The sequence below is a fragment of the Lolium rigidum genome, chromosome 3, assembly GCF_022539505.1.
Source record: "Lolium rigidum isolate FL_2022 chromosome 3, APGP_CSIRO_Lrig_0.1, whole genome shotgun sequence".
Classification (NCBI taxonomy): Eukaryota; Viridiplantae; Streptophyta; class Magnoliopsida; order Poales; family Poaceae; genus Lolium; species Lolium rigidum.
Window position 1 is genome coordinate 212,294,669 of NC_061510.1, and position 20,835 is coordinate 212,315,503.

The 20,835-nt window shown below is 50.4% G+C and overlaps 2 protein-coding genes across 2 annotated transcripts in view; one reads left to right on the forward strand and one right to left on the reverse strand.

The window, feature by feature from the left end:
- The first annotated feature begins 5,150 nt into the window (after positions 1–5,150).
- Positions 5,151–7,807, forward strand: LOC124696026. Its single transcript, XM_047228815.1, has 4 exons — positions 5,151–5,634; positions 5,721–6,207; positions 6,408–6,489; positions 7,535–7,807. Exons 1-4 carry the CDS (start codon positions 5,190–5,192, stop codon positions 7,805–7,807), a joined length of 1,287 nt encoding a protein of 428 aa, XP_047084771.1. The 5' UTR covers positions 5,151–5,189.
- Positions 7,808–17,959: 10,152 nt separating this feature from the next.
- Positions 17,960–20,835, reverse strand: part of LOC124698930 — a 3,830-nt gene continuing 954 nt past the window's right edge. The window contains exon 2 of the mRNA XM_047231320.1: positions 17,960–18,801. Coding sequence (XP_047087276.1) covers positions 18,412–18,801 — 390 coding nt within the window. The 3' untranslated portion in view covers positions 17,960–18,411. The remainder of the gene's footprint in view (positions 18,802–20,835) is intronic.

Consider the following 20,835-nt stretch of genomic DNA (forward strand, 5'->3'; position numbering starts at 1 on the left):
ACGGGCCAGGGAGAACAAGAAAAACAGGGCCGTCCCAGCGGACCCCACATGTCATTGGCTCATAACTCCCGAATCGGTATGTTTGAAAGAGATCTGTCGGATTAGAATCAAGATCTACGGCTGAGGTTCATCGTCATCAACGACGAGATCCAACCCTGCTGGCGGCGAACCTAGGGGGTCGGAGGCTCACCGGAGGTCCGGCGATTGTCGGCGATGAAGCAGAGCGGCGTTGTTGATGACGGCGAAGCTCCTGGTACCGGCGGCAACTCCTGGGGTGGCTCCAATCTTCAGCTCCTTCTGCGACGGCTCCGCGGTACTCCGGCGATCGATTGGGGCGGTGTGTGTCAAATTGGGGCGTGGCAGTGCTCGAGGAGGCTCAGTGAGAGGAGAGGAAGTGAATGGTGTGAAGAATTTGGGTCGGGGCGTGCTCTATTTATAGCGGGCGAGAGGTGCAGAGGCTCACGGACATGGCGATGGTGGCGACGGGGCTACATCGGCTCAAAGGCGTGGGCGAGGACGCTGCGTTGTTCTCTACATCACGGCGATCATCACGCGCGTCTCGACACAATGGTGGTCGAACGCGATGGGGCGCGTGACATGTGCTGGTAGTACCGTGGCGGACGTCAGCGACGAGGACGACGGCGACAGGGCACGGGGCAGGGAGAGAGGTTGTCTGGCGTGTTGCTGGTGTCGTGGCGATGCTCGGGGCAGAAGCAGAGGTCAAGGGAAGGACGGAGTCGACGGGGCGATGTCGTGCTCTGGCGCGCTCTGGGTCGTGTACGTGCACGCTCTGGCGTCACGGGCTGACATGGGCGCGTCCTGGCCTGGTCAATGCCAGCCTCTCCTTGGCCAACAGCGTGCACGAGCGTGATCAGTAGGGTGAGGGCAAGCTCCAGGACATGCTGAGGTAGGATGGAGAGGAGTGGAGAGGGAGTTGGCATGAGCTCACAGCATGGACATGGTTTGGTCAATTCTCTCCGGTGATCATTGATGCAATGGCCTGGCTTGGTCCAGGGGATGCAAGAGGGCACTGAGGATGACACAAGCATGGATGGTTTAGTCTAAAATCCAAATGATAATAGAGTGTGTGCTCATAGTCAAATGGTGCATACCATGTGTTTGATGAAATGGCCGCAAGAAATTCAAATTTGAATTTGGCCAAAATCTTTTATGGGTGTGATTCAATTAATATTTGGCACCTCTTGATGGCCTTGGTTTGAAATTTGGAAAAGGTTTGGTGAAATTCAAATTTGGTATGATCTAGAATCTGTTTCAAAGTTGCCACTTTGAATGCCATTCATAATCATTTGAATTTGAATCAGCAAGGTTGGTCAACACTAAGTTGTTCACTTTTATGAGTACTATAGATCTGTGCAAAAAGATGAGGAGGTTTGGTTTATAAAATAATAACCACAGGGGTTCAAAGTGGGCGTCATGTTAAAAATGTCACATATGACCATTATCACATGTGCTAGAGTTTTCCATTTTCTTTTCTTTTGTTTTGATTTTCTTTGACCAAAATTCATTGTTTTGGGTTCATTTAGTGTTAGGTTAAGTTTAGTAATGGTTTCAAACCGTTTAGGTCAAGTAAATATGGCATAGGCTACTATTTGCAAAAATGGCCATTTGCTCCCATATGCTTCACTTTTTATTTTAGTTTCTTTTTTCTTGGTTTCTCTTGGATTTTTAAAATGGGTAGTGTTTAGGGTTTGGAATCATGACCAACACTTTAAACAAACAATCATGGCAAAAAAATCACAACATACAAGCATGATCACTATGCACACTAAGTAATTTAATTCAAGTTTTTGTTGGCTCCAAATTTTGGAAAAAGGGAAATGATCTTCTTTATTGATTTGAAAAGTTGGGACGTTACAAACGATCGAAAAATTCCCGGCGTAAAGAACACACCCCACGGCGATGGAGTCGTCGTAGCTTCCCATGGCGGAACCCTCCCGGTTCCGGCCTCCAGACGCCGCTGGCCCCACGGTGGGCGCCAACTGTCGTTGCCTATTCGACGGTACCTCGGAGGAGGGATCCTCACGAGGGGGAGAAGAAGTAGGGGCCATCGGGCGGAGAGTCTTCGGGACGGTGGTACGCGATTTACCTAGCTTCGGAACACCTGCACGATGACAGGACCTACTGCTGCTTGTCTGGAATTATCTGGGCGCTTTCGTGTTGTTACAATGAGTTGTGGTTGTGCCTCTAGGGCTCCCGGGATCCGGCTTATAAAGGCGCACGGATCTAGAGTTTACACGGAGAGTCCTAGCCGGAATACAAGTTGCCTAACTACGGAATATTACATTTCTGTGCACGTCAAGGATCCGCCTTTCCTTATACGTCGTACCGGATCCAGCTACCCCTGATGGGCCAGGACGGATCCGACTTCCAGTGTCGATCGGTGTATCCGGCTCCTTGTTCCTGGGCTGGACTTCATCCATCTTGATCTATTGCAACTGGGCCACCCGATGGGCCATATGCCACCATCACCGTCTATGGGCCACCCGGGCTTGCCGGATCTAGGCACTGTCGATGGTACACCTATGAACTATACCCATAACACACGAGGACCAAAAGAGGTCAGTTGGCGCGTCCCCCTCTGCTGGGCACGCTACCTAGGCCTGTTTGGTCCTCGAGCACCGTCTCGACCCCTACTTTATACAGGTGCCTTTCTTTCGCCAAAAGAACCTAAGCCATATTTTTCCCGGGATTTATTGAGGTGGCGGTGGAGGCGAAAGTCCTCTCCTACTTAGGGAGAGGACATATCCTGCCACACTGGTGCCTCCGGCGAAGGGTAAATCGACGCCATCATTATCACCACTCCTCCTTGACGTAGGGGGAGGCATCTCCATCGACATCTCCATCAACACCATCATCACCATCAACGAGATCGACTTCATCCCCCTCATAGTTTGTGTTTGATTGAACCCTGGATATTGTTTTAAGGGCTAGTTGCATATTTGTGATTGGTAATTTGTTTTTATTTGGTGGAGAGATTATACTTTCAGATTGTATTGTAATCATTATGCATGTGGTCCATATCAAATTTGACACTTATGAGTAGTTCTCCATGTTCCTGAGAGCATAGGATAATCTGGCTAAGATTCTATATGATGTGCAATGAGTATTCGGTCAAGTTTTTATTTTGTATGTTTTTCTATGATGGTTTTATGCGAACATCGACTGCATATTACTTCACCTATATGAGCTCATAGAGATGCACTTTAATGCAATGATGAGTGTTGGAAGGGACGGAATGACAGAAACCGTTTTTCAATATTTTAAGTTGCATTAGAGGAGTTATGTTAAGAACCAATGAGCTTCACATAAAGAGCCGCCCGTGGGCCGGCCCATTGCATTTGACACTGCGGGTGTGGAACGTTGATGCATGCTGTGAGCATGCTATGGGGTTTCTCCTCGGTAAGGGAGCGCCTCCTCTTAAGTTCATGGTGCTTGGCTCAGGCCAATAGAGAATTTTTTTTTTGACAAACCTCATAAAGAGGGCGGGGAGCTCTCCCATTGCATTGAAGAAGAAAAGGTTGGACACCTAACTCAAAAACTATACAACACACAACATAAGGTTAATTAAGAAAAATGGGCGAAAACCACACACAAGCGAAAATAAACATGTTTGCGACAGTTCCTTTCTTCATGTCTCGCCCTGGTCTGAAGGACAATGGCACGACTTCCATCCGTAGCTGTACCACGGCTGCATCTTGAGTTGTCCTTACCTTTGCAGGTGAGGCGAGGGGGCCCTGCGTGACCTAGCTCATGGCCGTCCGTCCTGCTGCAACAGCCGGAGCAGCTCGGTACACCACCACCGTGTACTCTTCTGGATCACCAGTTCACCAGCCGGAGCGGCCGGAGCGCGTCATGGCCAAGGGCAGGGAGCCACCGAACCAGCCAGGTCACCAGTTCGTTTCACAGGATCTGTTTAACTTATCGGCTTGTGACTTGTGAGCATAGGTAAAACCAGATCCCGATCATTATGGTCCAAGTGCTATAGTATTGGTCAAAGATACACACTTCTCCATAGGCATAGGATTGTAATGAATGGCGGGTAGCTAAGCAGGCATGGTCCTGCTCCTACAACTACGTACCAAGCAACAGTGAACGGTGTCAGATGCATGGCTTAATAATGCAGGGCAGCCTGCATGACAGGAGACCAGAGCGCAAGATTCAGACAAGAGGAAAAACAGGCGACCAAACAATGTGGTTAATCTGCCATGGAAATAGACTTTCAGAGAAAACACATTCCGAGCGTTGAGATTCCTACTGCTACTGCACTTTTTTTGAAGAGGAGTAATGAAGCGAAAGCCAAAAACCTTTTATCTGAAAGAGGAATATGAACATAAGTGTAGCAGCCTAGACAGACTCACGGACTGAAGCAACGAATTCAAGAGGCGAAAAGGTGTACCAAACAACCAGCAGTAAAAGCAGGGGGCATGGGCTCGTGATAATGCAAGTAACCTGCTAGAGCACCGGTGGACATGCATGAAGCAGCAGCAAGAGCAAGAGTGATGGTGGATCAAAACCATGCTGCTTGTTGTTGCGACACTGAATATTCAGACTTGTGAATGAATGCTCTTCACCATTTGAACCCAAGTAGTAGTACATGGAGTAGATTTTTTTAAGTGAATCGGAGCAGGGCCTCCTGTCTGTAGTTCGTTTTTTAAACGAAGTGGATAGTGTAGAGTACAGTAATGTATAGTACTGTAATGACCATCATGTAGCAAGGTCCTCCTAATCACAGCCATAAGTACATGTGTTATGAAGTCCTGGCCAGTACTAACCACTGTACCTGATGCTCATAGGCACTCTAACTGAAGAAAGTGAAGCTAAGCGGGGAGCTCAGCTTGCAGGAACCCACACACTTCCATTGTTCCATGGAGCTCAAGTCCTCTTCCTCCTCTCCCTACCTCCAGCCCTCTGCAACTTTGCCCTCCACAAGAAGAGTAAGTTTCAACCAAACCATTCTTCCCCTTGCTCTCTTGATTTGATCTGTTCTTCTGATACCCACACCAAAGACATTCATGCTCCATTGATTTCAGAACTCATTCCAAGGAGTAGGAGTTGATGCAACAGCTGGAGGAGGAAGAAGCAGCAACCCATTTGTGCCCACATCTAGTGACCCACTCTGCAGCCTCCACCTGAAGGAGACCTCTGAGTTCGTGAGGTCCTCTTTCCCCATGGCCGCCATGGCCAGGAGCAACAGCAGCAATGGCCACGGCTACTACCACCACAACGAGGCTTCCACCACCTCCTCCTCGTCTTCCTCCACGGCCTCGGCCCAGAGACGGAGATCAGTGGAGCAGCAGGTCCCGGGAACACCGGGGCGGCCATTGCTGTTCCTCGCCACCTCCTCCTCGAGCCCTGCCCACCACCAGCTCGTCTCCGCGAGGAGGTCGGTGCCCTCCAAGTGGGAGGACGCGGAGAAGTGGCTGAGGCAGCCGTCCGACCAACGCGGCCATCACCATGCCAAGACGGCCTCCAAGCAGCACCATAATGGTGGCGGCCTGGTTCAGAGAAGCGCCGGCGTAGAGGAGGAGAAGGCGCCGGCGACGGCGAGGAGAATCTCGCTGGACGCCAATGCGCTTGCGTTGTATACACCACCTGCAGAAGTGCTCCTCAAAGGTGAGCTCGAGTTGCATTTCTTGTTCTGCATTCACCCATAAATTCAGTGTTTTCGCTCGTCGTCTAAGAAATGCTCCGTGTTGCAGACAAGTTCACGGACAATGTGGAGCCGTCCAAGGAGAGCTTCGTGTTCCGGAGCTCCTACTGCGAGCCGGCGAAGAATGCCGCGGCGGTGGTGGCCGGCGACGATGACCTCCACCGGAGGGATATAGGCACGGAGATGACGCCCCTAGGGAGCTCCACGACCTCACGGTGCCACACGCCGATCAAGAGCACCTCACCGCTCAGGCACAACACGCCGACGGGTCGGTCGGGGCCCCTAGTGCCGTACAATGGCGGCAGCGGCATGGACATCTCGGAGCTCACCGACTGCCATTTCGCCAAGCTGGACCTCGGCGCGCAGTTCGACGCCATGCTCATCAACTGGAGCTCCAAGGAGGAAGAGGAAGAGGAGGTGTCCAAGAGCCTCAGGCACTTCGAGGCAAGTGCTGGTGGTGGAGGAACTTGCGATAAGCGTGCTGCCGTCACCGATTGTCGATGGGATGATGATGAGAGAACTAAGAGCTGCATAAGGTGCGTGAATTTTGCAGATTGCATCGTGCAAAGAATACTAAATCTTGTGAGGACATCTAGTAATTACTGGTTCTGTTTCCTTGTGTTTTATTAGTTTATAAATCTCGTGAGGACATCTAGCAAGACTAAAAAGCTTGCATCGTGTTTATAAATTTGCAGTTTATAAACTGGTTCTGTCTTCTTGTCTTTGATTTGTTTAGGTATCAGAGAGAAGAGGCAAAGATTCAAGCTTGGATTAACCTGGAGAGTGCCAAAGCTGAAGCACAATCCAGAAAACTAGAGGTAATAATCAAAATTCAGTGTCATTCTTGTGAGAATGCTGAAAAAAATGGTGTACCATCATAAACTGCATTCACATTTGCATTTCCTGTAACTGAAATTCAACTGACAATTTTAACAAACATTGAAAATGTAATGGCAAAAGTACAAAACTTGCCAACGCTAGCTCCGAAAGGTGTGACAATAGTGCAATTTTAGGAAAACCATGTGATCATTTTGAGCCTTGTGATCTTTGCCTTGCGAGTCTCTGTCTCATATGCTTCTGTTCACACAAATAATTGCTTGTCTCAATCTTCATTGCAAGAATAGCATCCAAACCTGACCAAAAGTTGTTTAATGCTGCTTTTGTATATCAGTTGACTACCTCTAATTCTGGCATACATACTATTTTGAGCAAAAATCAAACAAATCACCACCAATTTAATACTATTTTGGACATTTCTTGGAAGTTAGTATCTGTTGGAGTGTCAGGTTTAGTAACTCTGGTATTTCCATGCATTGAGAAAAATTCAGAAATATAAACTGTAGAGGATGGTTGGGATCCCGGCTCTGTAATTTCCACGTTTCATCACCTTTCGCAACCTCCAAGGCAGTCAAATGTTGCTTTGCTACTAATCCGAGGGAATTGTTTAGAACGGTGGAAAGCATTGATTGCTCATCACTTTCGATGTTAAACCCTAATCCTCTTAAGCAGCTCACTAGTTCTTTAACCGGTTATGTTCCTGAGTTGAGTTGGACTACCCTTCTCAGTCAGAGTAGCCATGTGAATTCCTTTGATCCGAGTGCGGCAAACGACGCAGTTTTAACCCTAATCTAAGATCAGGACATGTGCTTACGGCGGTATCATTATGATTTCGTGGTACTACATTACTACAACCGATGCAAATGCACTGTGTACCAGGCTGCGAGTACAGGGCCCAGATGCAAATGATTTCGTGGAATTCAAAGTTTGAAACATCTTCCCTCCGCGATACTTAATTTAGACAGGTTTCCTCTCTGTCGGATCAGAAGTCCTCACGTTTTCTTTGGAACGACGTGCGTTGGTCAGGTGAAGATTCAGAAGATGCGTTCGAACCTGGAGGAGAAGCTGATGAAGCGGATGACGAGCGTGCACAGGCGCGGCGAGGAGTGGCGCGCGGCGGCGCAGTCACAGCACCTGCAGCAGCTCAGGCGCGCCACCACGGAGCACCACGCCCGGAGGGTGAAGACGATAAGCCACCATCTCTCAGCTGGGACCGGGACCAACGCGGCGTCCTGCGGCTGCTTCCCCTGCAACAGCAACAACATCGTCAGCAGCGGCAACCTTCTCAATTATTCATGATGTTCGTCATCAGAGAAAGATCAGGAGAAGGAAGGTTCATGTGTGGAATGGGTGCCTGCTGTCATCAGTGTCGTGTAACCAAAGCTGTTCATTTCTCTTTTTAGAAGGTGATGATATACTAACTAGGTTAATTACTGATTGTTCTTTCTGTAACCCATAGTATTTGTGAACTTGAGATGCCTGTGAAAGAACGTGGGGCACATCGAGAAATGAATACTAGAACGCAAAATACTCCATTCAAATTGTGTATTTAGGGATTAAACCAACCTCCGACCGATAGCCAGGAAACCCCTACCGCTCCTGCGCGTCGCTCCCGCGGGCGCCGCCAGGGGCGAACCCTAGCTCCTGCGCGTCCCGACCTCCCCTCCTCCCTCCTCCTCCGCCGCCGCCGGCGAGAGCCGCCGGGCAAAGCCCGCGCGGTGCTGGCGGCGGCGGGACATACTCACCCGCTCGCGGGGGCCCTGCGCGAGGCGGGCGCGGTCGGCGGCGGTGCTCCTAGGGGCTTGTGGAGCTCGGTCCGGCGGCGACGGCGAGGCTTGGCGGCGGCTGTTCTCGGCGGAGGTGCGGGCTGCCGCAGCGTATGGCGGAGGGCGACGGCGGAGGAGGCTGCTGGCGGCGGCCCGGGTTTGGGCCGGCGGGCCCCGATCCGGGCCGGGCTTGCCGCGTCCGGGGCCGGGAGGGCCGTGGAGGTAGCCGGCGCCGGCGGCTCCTCCCGGGTTGCACCGCCGTTGGTGCCGGACACGGGCCGGTGGGCCCGGATCCGGCGGTCCTCGGCAGTACGGTTGCGCAGTCCATCTTCTGCCCGGGAGGGCCGAGGTGAGGCTCTTGCTCGAGTTCGGTGGCGAGTTCTTCGATGCCGACAAAGTGTCCGGCTTGACCGGCGGCATGGCGGCGTCGACAACGGCGCGGCTCTGTCCCCGGGCGTCGTGGCAGGCACTACAAGAGAATTGGCATGTAGAGACACTATTTTGGTCCCGTAGAGACACTTAAATTGCTCCTACATAGTTATAGAGACACTTTCCATATTGTCTCAAAACTGTCACTACGGGCGGTGTCTCTACGTGGTAAGGACAATAGTAATAATGTCTCTACATTTTAGAAGACATAAAAGAGGCATTATATTGTGTCTCTAGAGTAAATAAATGAAAAGAAACCATGTGAAAAGTGATACTCGAACTCATGACCTTAGTGATTAAGACTTATTCCATTAACCATCTCACCCTTTCACAAGTATATGTTGATACTTTTCCAGCAAAAAAAAGTATATGTTGATACTTGGAACAACTTTCTAATTAGTATTATCCACCATGATCCAAACATAGAACAAATGTCCCTAGAGAACAAGCAAAATGCCTCAAATATTGTCTCTAGATAAAAATTAAAGACATAGAACGAAGTGTCTCACGGGTTGCCTCTTGATAACTTATTTGTGACACTTTGGAGTGTCTCATTAGTTGTCTATAGAATGAAAACTGCAACCCCTTACAGAAATGTCTCAACTAACGTCTCTACATATGAGACTATTTCTGAAGTGTCTCAAAAAGTGCCACTACAACATGCAAAGTGTCTTAATGTGATTTTTAAAGAGGCAAAGTAGGAAGTGTCTCTAGTAAAATGACTCTATGGAAGGTTTTTCTTGTAGTGCAGGGGTGCTTCTTGGCGGCGGTTCGTGGTCTCGGCCAAGGCCGTTTTGCGAGGAGTGAGGTTGCGGCGACGCCGCTCGTGGTGTGCGGTTAGCTCGTGGCAGGTCGATGGTGGCAAGGGTTGGTCCGGCCCGGTACTGCAGGTAGATGGCGACGGCGACCTATGCGTAGCAGTGTGGTGGCACGGCTAATGGGGCGTGATCGAGGCACTGGCGGGCGGCCGGGCCTGATTTAGGCCACATTGACCATGTTACTGCGTCCGGACGGCGGGCACCTTGGGTGTCGGAGGGTGGATCCCCTCCCTTGGGCTGCCGTGTGCTTGATGGCTGCTTGTCATTGGTGCCTCCCTACCCTGCCCAATTCGAGTTGCGGCGTGCTGGTTAATCCATGGGCTCGAGTTCGTGGGGATGCCGGGGCGGCGGCCCTGGAAGGTGGACTGCGCGGTTGGCTCTTCGGCGGGCAACGCGGCGGTGGTGGTGGTCTCTCTCTTCGGTCATGAGGATGGCGTGGAGCGGACGGTGGGGGATCCTGGTGTTGGCGGCGTTTCGGCCTCGGCAACCCCAAGATCGTGTTTGGGATGCCCAACTTGGGGACAGCGGGCGGCTGAGTTGTCGGGCGTGGTGTGTGGATGCTTCCGGGCGAAAGCTCAGCGCCTCGGCGCCAACGACGGCGGTGCCTGCGGGTATCGCAACCCTCTTGGGGGCGTCGTTGTGGGTATCCGCCCCGCGGTACGGCTCCGGGTGAAAGCCCTTGACCTCATGGTCTCGACGGCGGCGGCGCAATGCGTCGTTTTCCCTCTTGGGGGCGTCGTTGTGGAGCCCCGTTTCGACTCGGTCCCGCGTCAATGTCCTCGTGGCAACTTTGGGGTCTCTGTGTTCTTTTTTGTTTTTCTTTGATCTGCTTTGTAAGAGGCTCTCCTCTCCACCTTGTATCGGTTCGGCCGTTGCGGCTTTATTTATAAAGCGGGGCGAAAGCCTAGTTCGAAGAAGAAAATTGTGTATTTAGAGAAATACTGGCTAAACTTATCTGAACCTGTGATAACTAATTTAGTTCAAAATTAGGCCTCGCTTCTAAATTAGTTGACGGAGATTGACTCGGACGAGCAGATCTTGATAGAGATGTGGTGAAGATTGCACCAGAGGATGGGTGTTTTAAAGCATGCTCGGCAAGTGGCGGCAACGCAGGATTATGTTTTGGTGGTGCCCTTCGAGCACCAAGTCTTGATTTTCAGGACAAAACCATACGTATTTGTTTCCTTGATGAACACATGTATAGAGTTTATTCGTACTCTCTTGAGGGTAAAACTGGATGATCTGATGATCACGCGGCGATGGTGTTTTGTGCACGGTTTCTTTCTTGAACGCTTCGTCTATAGTAGAATCTTTTTGTATTTCGGATGTGGTCATAATTCCTCCTTCTCCCCTTTTAAGTTTGAGAGAGTTTTTTTTTTCACTTCTAGTAGAAAAAATCACACCTCAACCAGGCGAGGGTGCTAGCGCTCGCCATCTCAGCGCGTGGCCCTGCCCGCCGTTGGGAGATCCTGCAACGGCGAGCGTACCTGCCGCCAGATCTAAGGCGGGACCCTGCCTACGCCGTGGACTCGCCACCGTGGGCAAGGTGGTTCGAGGCCGAACACGAGGAGCGTCGCGCCGGTATCGAGGCGCACCTCGAAGACCTTGACGATGAGGACGTGGACTACAAGGCACAGGAGGAGGCGCACGCGGAGCCACTTGCGCTCCAGGCACCGCCGCCTCCGGTGGCCGTGAAGGAGGAGGAGGAGGAGGCGTAGTCGGAGGAGTAACCCGACTTTGTCTTTCCCACGCTGCGCATTGGCCGTCCCCGCTGGCTGCAGTGCCTCGGGGCGTCCACGAACTATGTCAAGCCCTTACCATGGGCGTTGTCGTTCGCGTGGGAGGCGTATTACCAGGCATGTCTCGTCGAAGCCCGCCGGCGGACGAGAACAACCTTGACTACGAGCAGATGTAGGAGCGGGCCAATTGCATTGGCCTCGAGGAGGCCATACAGCGCACACAGTAGTGTGGCCGCCGCAGGTCTTCATCGACCTCGGCAAGGAGAATTAGAAGCCACCGGCGAGGAGGACCAGAAGCTTCCGTTTGCACTATCTGTTTTTCGTTTTTTAGCTGTAAAACTCGTCCTTTGTGGACCCCTATATATATATATATATAAACTATGTTTCAATTTTAATCCATCTTTTTTTAGTTTAAACTGTTAGGTTCGCTGTTAGCTGCAAAAGGACCACGGTCCATAGAAAACGTTTCCCCCCTCGCGTCGCCTCCTCCAGGCGACCGGGGGGCGAAAACCCTAACAGCCGCCGCCGCCGCTCCTTCCCCCTCCGTCCACCCTCCTCGTCGCTCCCTGAGGCGCCGCCGGGCCTGGCTCGCGACGCCGGTGATGGGGGCGGCGGGGATCCGGGCCCCGGCTCCCCGCGCGGCGTATAGATGGAGGAGCTCCGCGCCGGGTTCGCCATGGCCGGGGCGGCCGCTCGGTTCTTCCTCCGGCGTCGATGGCGGACCTGGTTCCGGCCGTGGGCTCGGGAGGACTCGGCCGGCGACCCCCTCGGTGGGGGCTCGGGATCTCAGGGCGACGGCCCTGATCTGGTGGTGCGGCGACTCCGGCTCGGCGGCGAGCGGTGTTCGCGGGTGCGGGCTGGCTTCTGCGGCCGTGTGGGCGGCGCGGAGCCGGCGGGTGCTGGCCTTGGCTCGGGCCCCCCTCGGTGGTCGCCGGCGCCAGATCTGAAGGTACTAGCCCCTCCTCTCCTCATGGCGTCCAAGCTCCCTGGCCTGTTCGGGCCGAGGCGATGGCAGCGGGACTCTGCGATCGGGAGAAATCCCTGACCGGTGGTACCGGTCACGACGGCGGCGACGTCCTTGGGCGCCGCCTTCCCTGCTGGGGGCACCGTCGAGGTACTGTCCCTCCCCCCTCCTCCTTGCTCCCTGGGTGAAAACCTAATCCCGGATTGGACCGCGGTGTCGCTTTAGCATCGCTAACCTTGCTGAAGGCGCGGTCTTGGGGAGTTTGGGTAGGTTGTGGGCGCAGGTTGTGTGTGCGGGCGGTGTGCTCGGTGCTCTTCTCCGAAGCATACCCAACCGCTTCGTCTCCGACGCGTTCGAGCTCCGGCTTGCTGTTGTGCTTCTCGTGTGTGTGGTATGGTGTCGGTGTGCTTGGATCTCCTTCCTCGGACGTCGCTATTAGTGTGCGATCAAGCTCGGGGAGCGCCTCCATCGGCCGACGGTACGGCGCCCTTCGAGCCGGGCGAGGAGGCAGGGAGCCTTCTTCGGCGATGGTATGGCTGAGGCTGATGCTCGATTCCGTGGGGTTTTCCATGTCAGACCACACTTGCTGTCTCCCTCTCGAGCTCCACCGGCACCGGGCTGCTGATCGTTGAAGAGGGCCTTGGTGTTGCAAGCTGTGTTTCATCTCTGTTGTTTTTGCTTGTAGCTTTTTTGGGTTGTAAGCTGTTCTCAGCATCCATGTACTCTGCCGTTGTGGCTTTATTAATTTAAAGCTGGGCTTAGGCCTTATATTTAAAAAAGGACCACGGTCTTTTTCTTATCCACGAACCGCTACATCCGAACCCAAATGCATTCCATTTTATGGGTAGCCATTGAAGATGTCTTAAGCACGCCATTTCTGGTGCCTCTGTCCACATGCCCGAGAATGAGGCCTTTCATAATGGGTGGTTCTCTGGTATCATAGGCCATTTGATGATGTGACACTATATTAATTGATGAAAGAGAGGATTGTTGTATCTTAGCTACAAGTTATAGATAAAAAAAAATATTTCTACTCCAATCACATGCATGCATTAGCTAAAATCAATAAATGTACACATCTTTAAGAAACAATGCATTGTAGAGGTTATTTTTCAGAACATATCACTACATAGGATAACGCGCTAAGTGCATTGTGAAAGGCCTGACATTACTGCCAAAGCACCTAAGACTATCCACAATGAAAGTATCATTGGTAGTATCATGCATCTTATGCATGCAAAAATCTAATGTGGCAGTGCAATTAAAGATAAGAGAGAAGATTGTAATATCATAGGTAGATACTGTATCATAGCACGTAGTAGTAGAAAACTTAATATCAAATACATCTTGTACATAGCTTTATATTAAGATTCTACAAATCAATTAATATAAGAAAACTATAATACTACAATATAATACTATGCATTGTGAAGATAATAATATGTAGTAATATCATATTCACGATAGTTCTATATAACACTATGCATTGTGACTAGTCTGAACGCAACGGGAGGAGACAACGTTGGCGGAGATGTCTCTTCATTACCGCAAACTGACAGTAAACACATTAATGAAGAGATTAAACTACTAGCTAGTACTCCCTCACGCGCTCCCTCGCGCGCTGCCGACGAGAGGAGAGGAGCATGGTATGGAGAGTGGTGCCGATCTTTGACCGGCCAGGACGCACGCATGCGCAAACCAACAAACCAACGTTGGAGAAGAAGAAAACAAAGCTTTGTTTAGGCCGCCTTGCTCTAAAGCTGCGGGCAGGCAAGGCAAGTACTGGACGGAGGATGGAGTACAGGCGCAGCCTTCACTCATCTGGCTATAGCTTTGTCGTGGAGCCCCGTGTCCCTGGCTGAATGCTCGGAGCGCTGCCTCGAAGTGCGGGACTAAACAGTGTGCACGAGAAAGGGCATGCTTCTTTCACTGGTGAGGTGACACGAGAAAGGCCGGGGGAGGTACGACGGCCATGTCGCCACTCCCACATTGCACGATGTGATTCAGATGATTCTCGGGAGATCTGGGAGAAGGCAAACATGTAGGTTGTTTGTATTCTCCAATTTTTGAACAAGGATCCGTTTAGATCAATCAACATTCTGAATATGGACCCCTTCAGACAATTCATAAGATTGTGTGGTTTAGATCCTCTACATGAATTCGCATTTCCACCTGATTCTTTTTTTTTTGAACAGGAAAGATCCCGAAGGACCTACGGCTTCATTCCATATGCGGTGGAGTACAATTTACAGATAAGGCATGAAGGAAACAAGCAAATTACAATCTGGCCCTTAAAAATTGCACTGAGGACCCTAGAGTAAAACACGAAAACGCGATCAGGTCCAACTCCTTTTTCACCGCGACGAAGCTCGCCGGAGTCAACCTCTACGCCGCCGGGGACGGGACCACTTGGGGCGCAGAGGTGGGAGCTAACTCCGACGAAACTGGAGAGCCTCCGAGTCGGCATGAACGCTTGACGGAGGTTGTTGTTGCCTTGAGGACGGCTTGTCGTCGTCACACGAGGGTGGAGGGGCCGCCCTTCGGCCGTGAAGTACGGCGACAGTGGCGCCGTGGTAATCCTCCGATGGAGGGGCTGCCTTCCAGCCATAGGATACGGCGACAACGGCGCCGTGAAGAGCCTCCGAGTAGAAGCCAACGAGCTTCCCTGCTGCGGATGCGGTAGCCAGCGACGAGCAGCAAGTAGCCAACCCTCTTCTCTCTCACCACCATGATGAACAGAGAGGAGGAGGCCACAACTGCATTGACAGTTACCAGATCCGCGAGAAACGGCTTTATTTACGGAGATCCTCATCTCCCTCCGCCGCCACACCTTTGGCTCCGACCGCCGGAGCTCCATGGAGTCGAGGAAGAAGACGATGCAGTGCCAAATCCAGCTGATGGGATCCGCCACCTCTCTCCCGGCATGCGCGCCATACGCCACTAGGGACCATAACCTAATCCTAATACTACTGCTATGTACTCCGGTGCCATCTCCTCTCCAACTCCGGTCGGCTAGCCCGGCGGAGAGGGAGGAGAAGCGGCCCGGTGAGAACGAGGGTGAGCTCGGGTACTGTAGCGAGCTGAGAGGGGGGAGGGGAAATGAGCCGCCCTTTCACTTCCACCTGATTCTAGAAGCTCTCAACATTTCATCGAACACTTATTTTTTCTCATTTTCTTATGTACATCAACTTCACGCTTATTTTTTCCCCTTCCCACTAGTTTTATGCCTTCCATCATTTTGTTCCTCATGGTCCATTCACTAGATTAATAATAATGATTTTCTAATAAAGGAAAATATATTAATATCGGGAAGATACCAATTACACCAACCGACAATACGGATGCACAAAGTTAAAAAAAGTTATAGCAAAGAAAAATATCCTCTACATCGATCTATTTCTTATAGCAACGAACCAAACACCACCAAGTCAACACCAGAAATCCAACATCTTCAAAAAGCGACGCCTAACAGAAGAAAATAGTGCACAAGCGCCGTCGCCCTGATCATCGATCATAGGCTTTCACCCAGGAGAAAGTCCGTTCTGACAAAACTCTGCATTCAACAAGATCATTGCCACGCATAACCATTGATGCCACACCTTGGGTTTTTACTCTCCAAGTTTTGGCTCTGAATTTCTCCTCTGTTGTCACTCCCACTTGCCAATATCGCTGCTCCGAGTTACAAATCACCAAGGCCAAACCTTATCGCCACCAAAACTCGAACCACCATTACTAGTCCTCAGAACTCGGCTTTCATGCCATTCTCCGCGACTGACTTCACCATGGAACTAAGAAGTGTTCCACGATGGCAACAGTGTGCATAGCTTCACATCACTCCGTCTGAAACCAAATGGTTAGAGAAAACAGAGTTGCGTGTGAGCAAAACCCATCCAATCCGGCAAACTCCAAGCATGTCGTCCATTTGGAGTTCGTTGGTGGAGCTTTCCGAAACTCGACAGTCCAGCCAAATCAATGAAGACATGCGTCGAGCAGATCTTCGTCATGACATGAGAGGGATCCTTGGACTACCACCTTTATTCTACGATGCAGACAAGCAAGCCCCCACACCGCCATCCACCTCCCAAGGACAACCTCCACCGCAAAAGGATTGGCGGGCGCACCAACGACCGTTGAGCACCGCGGTACCCAACGTCGCAACGCAACATGCCAAGACCCAAAGGACCAACAAGATGCGACCAACGACCAAGCCCGCCCGGCCTACATTGGCCCCGCGTGGCCCAGAATGAGATCGTCGCCACGTAGTCCACCATGTCGTCAAGTTCCTCCCGCGTCGCCATGGTCAGTCATGGCCACACTCATAGTGCCCCGATGTCGTTGCCTACTCGACAATACCCCGGAGGAAGGATCCTCACGGAGGGGGGAAGAAGTAGGGGCTATAGGGCGGAGAGCACTCGGGACGGTGGTACGCGATTTACCCATCTTCGGAACACCTGCTCGAGGACAGGGTCTACTGTTGCTTGTCTGAAATTATACTGGGCGCTTTCACGCTGTTACAATGAGTTGTGGTTGTGCCTCTAGGGCTCCCAGGATTCGGCTTATAAAGACGCCTGGATCAAGGGTTTCTATGGAGAGTCCTAGCCGGAATACAAGATGCCTAACTAGGGAATATACATTGCCGTGCACGTCAAGAATCCACCTAGATCTGACTTGCCGTCATGGATCCGGATACTTCATGGGCCTCCATGGATCCGCCTACCTGCGTAGGCCGGTTGGGATCTGACTCCTGTTCCTGGGCTGAATTTCATCCATCTTCTATCAACAGCAACTGGGCCACCCGGTGGACCATAAGCCACCACCACCATCTGTGGACCACCCGGGCTTGCCGGATCTAAACCATGTCGTTGACATACCCATTACCCACAACACCCGAAACGGCCATGTGAGGGGTGAGAGATCCCCGTTGTTGCCAACGCTGGCCGGGCTTCCCCGATCGCACCCTCTGGCGAGGGAGGAGAACGGAAGGGGAGGTGGGCGGGCGGGAACCCACGGTCGCTAGGGTTTCTCCCGGTCGATCGTGTCATGGCTAGGCTGGGCAATGATCCCCGGCTGCGCGTGCGCGTTAGCTAGCCAATTGTAACGATAAGATCACAACCAACTGATGTCCACACTAACACATTTATTTAAGGTTCAAGCATGTGTGTTTAATATGATATTCACATAAATTTTCTTTTATAAAGCTGTTTCTAAGGTGCAATTCTACCAACACGGTTATCGGTTATCATAACAACGGTGCCAACCGCAGCCTCAAAGACATGAGATTCTTTTCAGCGTATCTTATGAGATTTTACAAGTTTTCATTGAGTAACGGATGAACATATACTTTGGTCGTATGCGAAAGAGGAAGAAACGGCGCACAATACAGAAAACCAGCTCAGGCCTCGTTCGGTTAATCCACTAGGTAGGTGGATTGGAGTGGTTTGAGGGGTATTTTGACATGTTAGGGATTTAAACCACCTCAATACACCTCAACCCCCCTCAGATTAGATGAAACCGAATAAGGCCTCATAGAGCTTGAGCTACTGGAAATATGAATTTCAACTTGTATTAGAATGGCCTGCAAGTGTCTGTCCTCACCTTACCAACGATTGAGCTGACAAACTCATGTCGCACAAAATTCCATCACCTTTCACTCACTCACTCCACATGCAAGTTTTGCAATGTCAAATGCCCAACCAGATGAGCACTTTTCTATTCCAAAAGACCCAGAAACTATATGCGCAATTGATAGTGTGGTTTTCACCAACTTCAGCTGTTTATGAATTATTTACAGTAACACTCTGCAACGCAAGTAATAAACATGTATATATTCCAATACTAACATGACACTACACAGTACAGGTCCACCCACAGGAAGCCTTTATGCATTTGACATGCAGAAAAACCTTCTGCACCTTTTACCCAACACATCAACATCAAGACAAACGGCCTTCTGCATCTGCATTGCCCAACATGCACATCAAGAGAAACGACAGAGACAATAGCAGTAGATAATATACAGTCATTCTTCATCTCCAATCCGAGTTTCTTGGTCCTGTGAGACAGAAACCTAGAAAAAGGAGGAACACCATCCTCTGCGATGACATGCCATTATTTCATTGATGGATCCAACACCTAAGACAAATCGCCATGTTCTGATGTAACCTCCCGCTGTCCACTGTAATACCTTTTACCCTGAGTTGCTATTGTCTTTAGATGCTAAGCTGTCTAACAAGTCGCTTCCTTTGTAGCTTGTGGCACCAGGCCTAGGATTGGATGAGTACTGGCTGTTTGCAACACACAAGGATGCTCCGTTATGCTCCGCACCCCAGACAGTGAAATCGGTATTTTCAAGGAGACCTTCAGAAGCTATCCTTGCATCTCGGAAGGGTGCATTACACTTTTCCTTTGAAAACTTAATGCAAGCCTTCTTGGCTGATTCAAGACAGGAGGCCATTTCTCGTTCCTCGCATTGTTCTCTTTCTTGATAGTCGGTTGTTGCACCTCCAAACAAACCTTTCCACCAGGGGGCCTTGCATTTTCTTGTTGCTGTGATTGAACACCCAGACCGTGCACCAGCCTGCAAAATGATGAACCAATCTGCTATTCATTCAATTTGCCGGAAAAAGTCTGTTGTTCACAACTAAGGGGACTAAGGGTCTGTTTGTTTGGGTTGCAGCTTTTGAAAAGCAGCTGTAGTTGTTGAGCTGTGAAAAAACAGCTGTGAGAAGCAGCTGTTGGAAATAGAGATTTGATGTTTGGCAGAAACGCTTTTTGTAGCTTTTGCTGCCAGTTTTAGGAGTGAAATGTCTGGAATACCCTGAGTGCTGTAGATATTGTATAAATGATGCTTTGAAATAAATTAGTTGTTTCTCACTGTTTTTTCACATAATTACTATTAAGAGGTGATTTACCTTAATTACCTTTTTTTGCTAAAATCAATTAAATATTTCAAGTGTTTTTACATAATTATTTAAAATGAATTTCGAAGTCCATATTATCCCACCTGAGTTTTTTTTCTTCATAAATCGCATGATGCAAATTGAATCTATACATACATCCGTCAACCATACATGGGATGGCCTAGATATTCGATTCCACGTTATTAGTTCTAATTCATGGAATAATAAAAATAGATACGAAGTACTTGGGGACAGCAAGATCCAGAGGGCGGGTCCTCGTTCAGATCCAAGGCAGCAATGGTTCCCGAGCACGCTCCTGGACGGGATGGCAACAGGGATGAGATCCTCCTACCGGTGGTGAAGACAGAGACTAGCTCGTCGTCCTTCCAGTTGGCCGCGGACGGGATTTTGGTGACGAGGACAAACTCTGCGTTCCGGCGGCGCCTGTGTCCTGCGGCCGACGGGGACGAGATCAACCCGTCGTGCACCCAGTTGATTTGGGGATGGATGGACTTGGAGCAGGCCGAGAACGGAAAGAGGAGCAGCAGAGGTCGCGGGAACGGGGACAGGGACGGGGACGGCGACGGACAAGTGAGGTCTTCGACGGCCGACAGATTCATTGGCGGCATGGGTTGCAGTTGCAGGAGGTCGGGAACGCGGCAGGGGACGAGGCTTGGGGAAGGGAGCGGTGCGGTCGACGGTGGGGAATGGCGGCGGCGGTGGCGAAACAGAAACGCCCGCCAGAGCTAGGACGAGGAGGGGGAAATCTGACCGATTCCAAGGGACAGGTCGGGTTGCACGGAGTGGCAAGATTTTCGTAAATACAGAAAAGTGTAGAGGACAGTTCGGACCAAGGTAACTCGGGAAGCAGTGAAAGCTCGGGAAGCACCTCCCGATTAGCTTTCCCTTCGGTAGGCTCGCCCAGTGCATTTTGTGGCCACGCTTCTGAAAAGCGCTTTTCTATTGTTGGGTGTTTGTTTGGGCTTCCGCTTTTGGACCCTAAAATCAGAAGCAGAAGCCCAAACAAACAGGGCCTAGTACAGTATAAAAGCTAAAGTGCAACTAGGAATGATGAATGCAAGCCAAATGGACTGGGACCACTGGAGGTCTTCAGGAAGCAAAACTTCTACTTGTATACACAATACACAACATATGCACTTCTCATTTTTGTAATCCGCATACATAGTAGATTTGCTTCAGCTAAATCCAATTTACGTCTGGAATTATTTCCTACCATGTATGAGTGATCTTTCCTCAGTTCTATCAGGTATGCAAGACTTCCAGAAAAAAATTATTCGCCAGAATAATGCTCGATTCTTGCAAAGAGAATGAAGGTTACTGTAGTATGTAAGAATTAGCAATTACACACATCGCCTTCCCAGAATAAAATATTCATTTTTCCAATAGTTAGAACTCTTTGAAGTGAGAAACTAAAAGGTGCACTTAAAATGCTCAATGATAGCAAATACATCCTCATAAGTATAAACTAACAGCTACACATCCGCACACCAACCAATCTTGGTATCTATACTAGCTGCGAAGTTGCTGCATTCTAATCTTGATACTATTTACCACTCACTCCACAAGATGACGGCATAGAAATTATAGCACTTCTGTTGCAAATTAAACTGTAGAGCATCGCCAACCATGAAAGCTAAAGCTAAGCAGCCATGAACTTGTTTTTGCTCTCTTCGCTGTACGCAGCTGAAAAA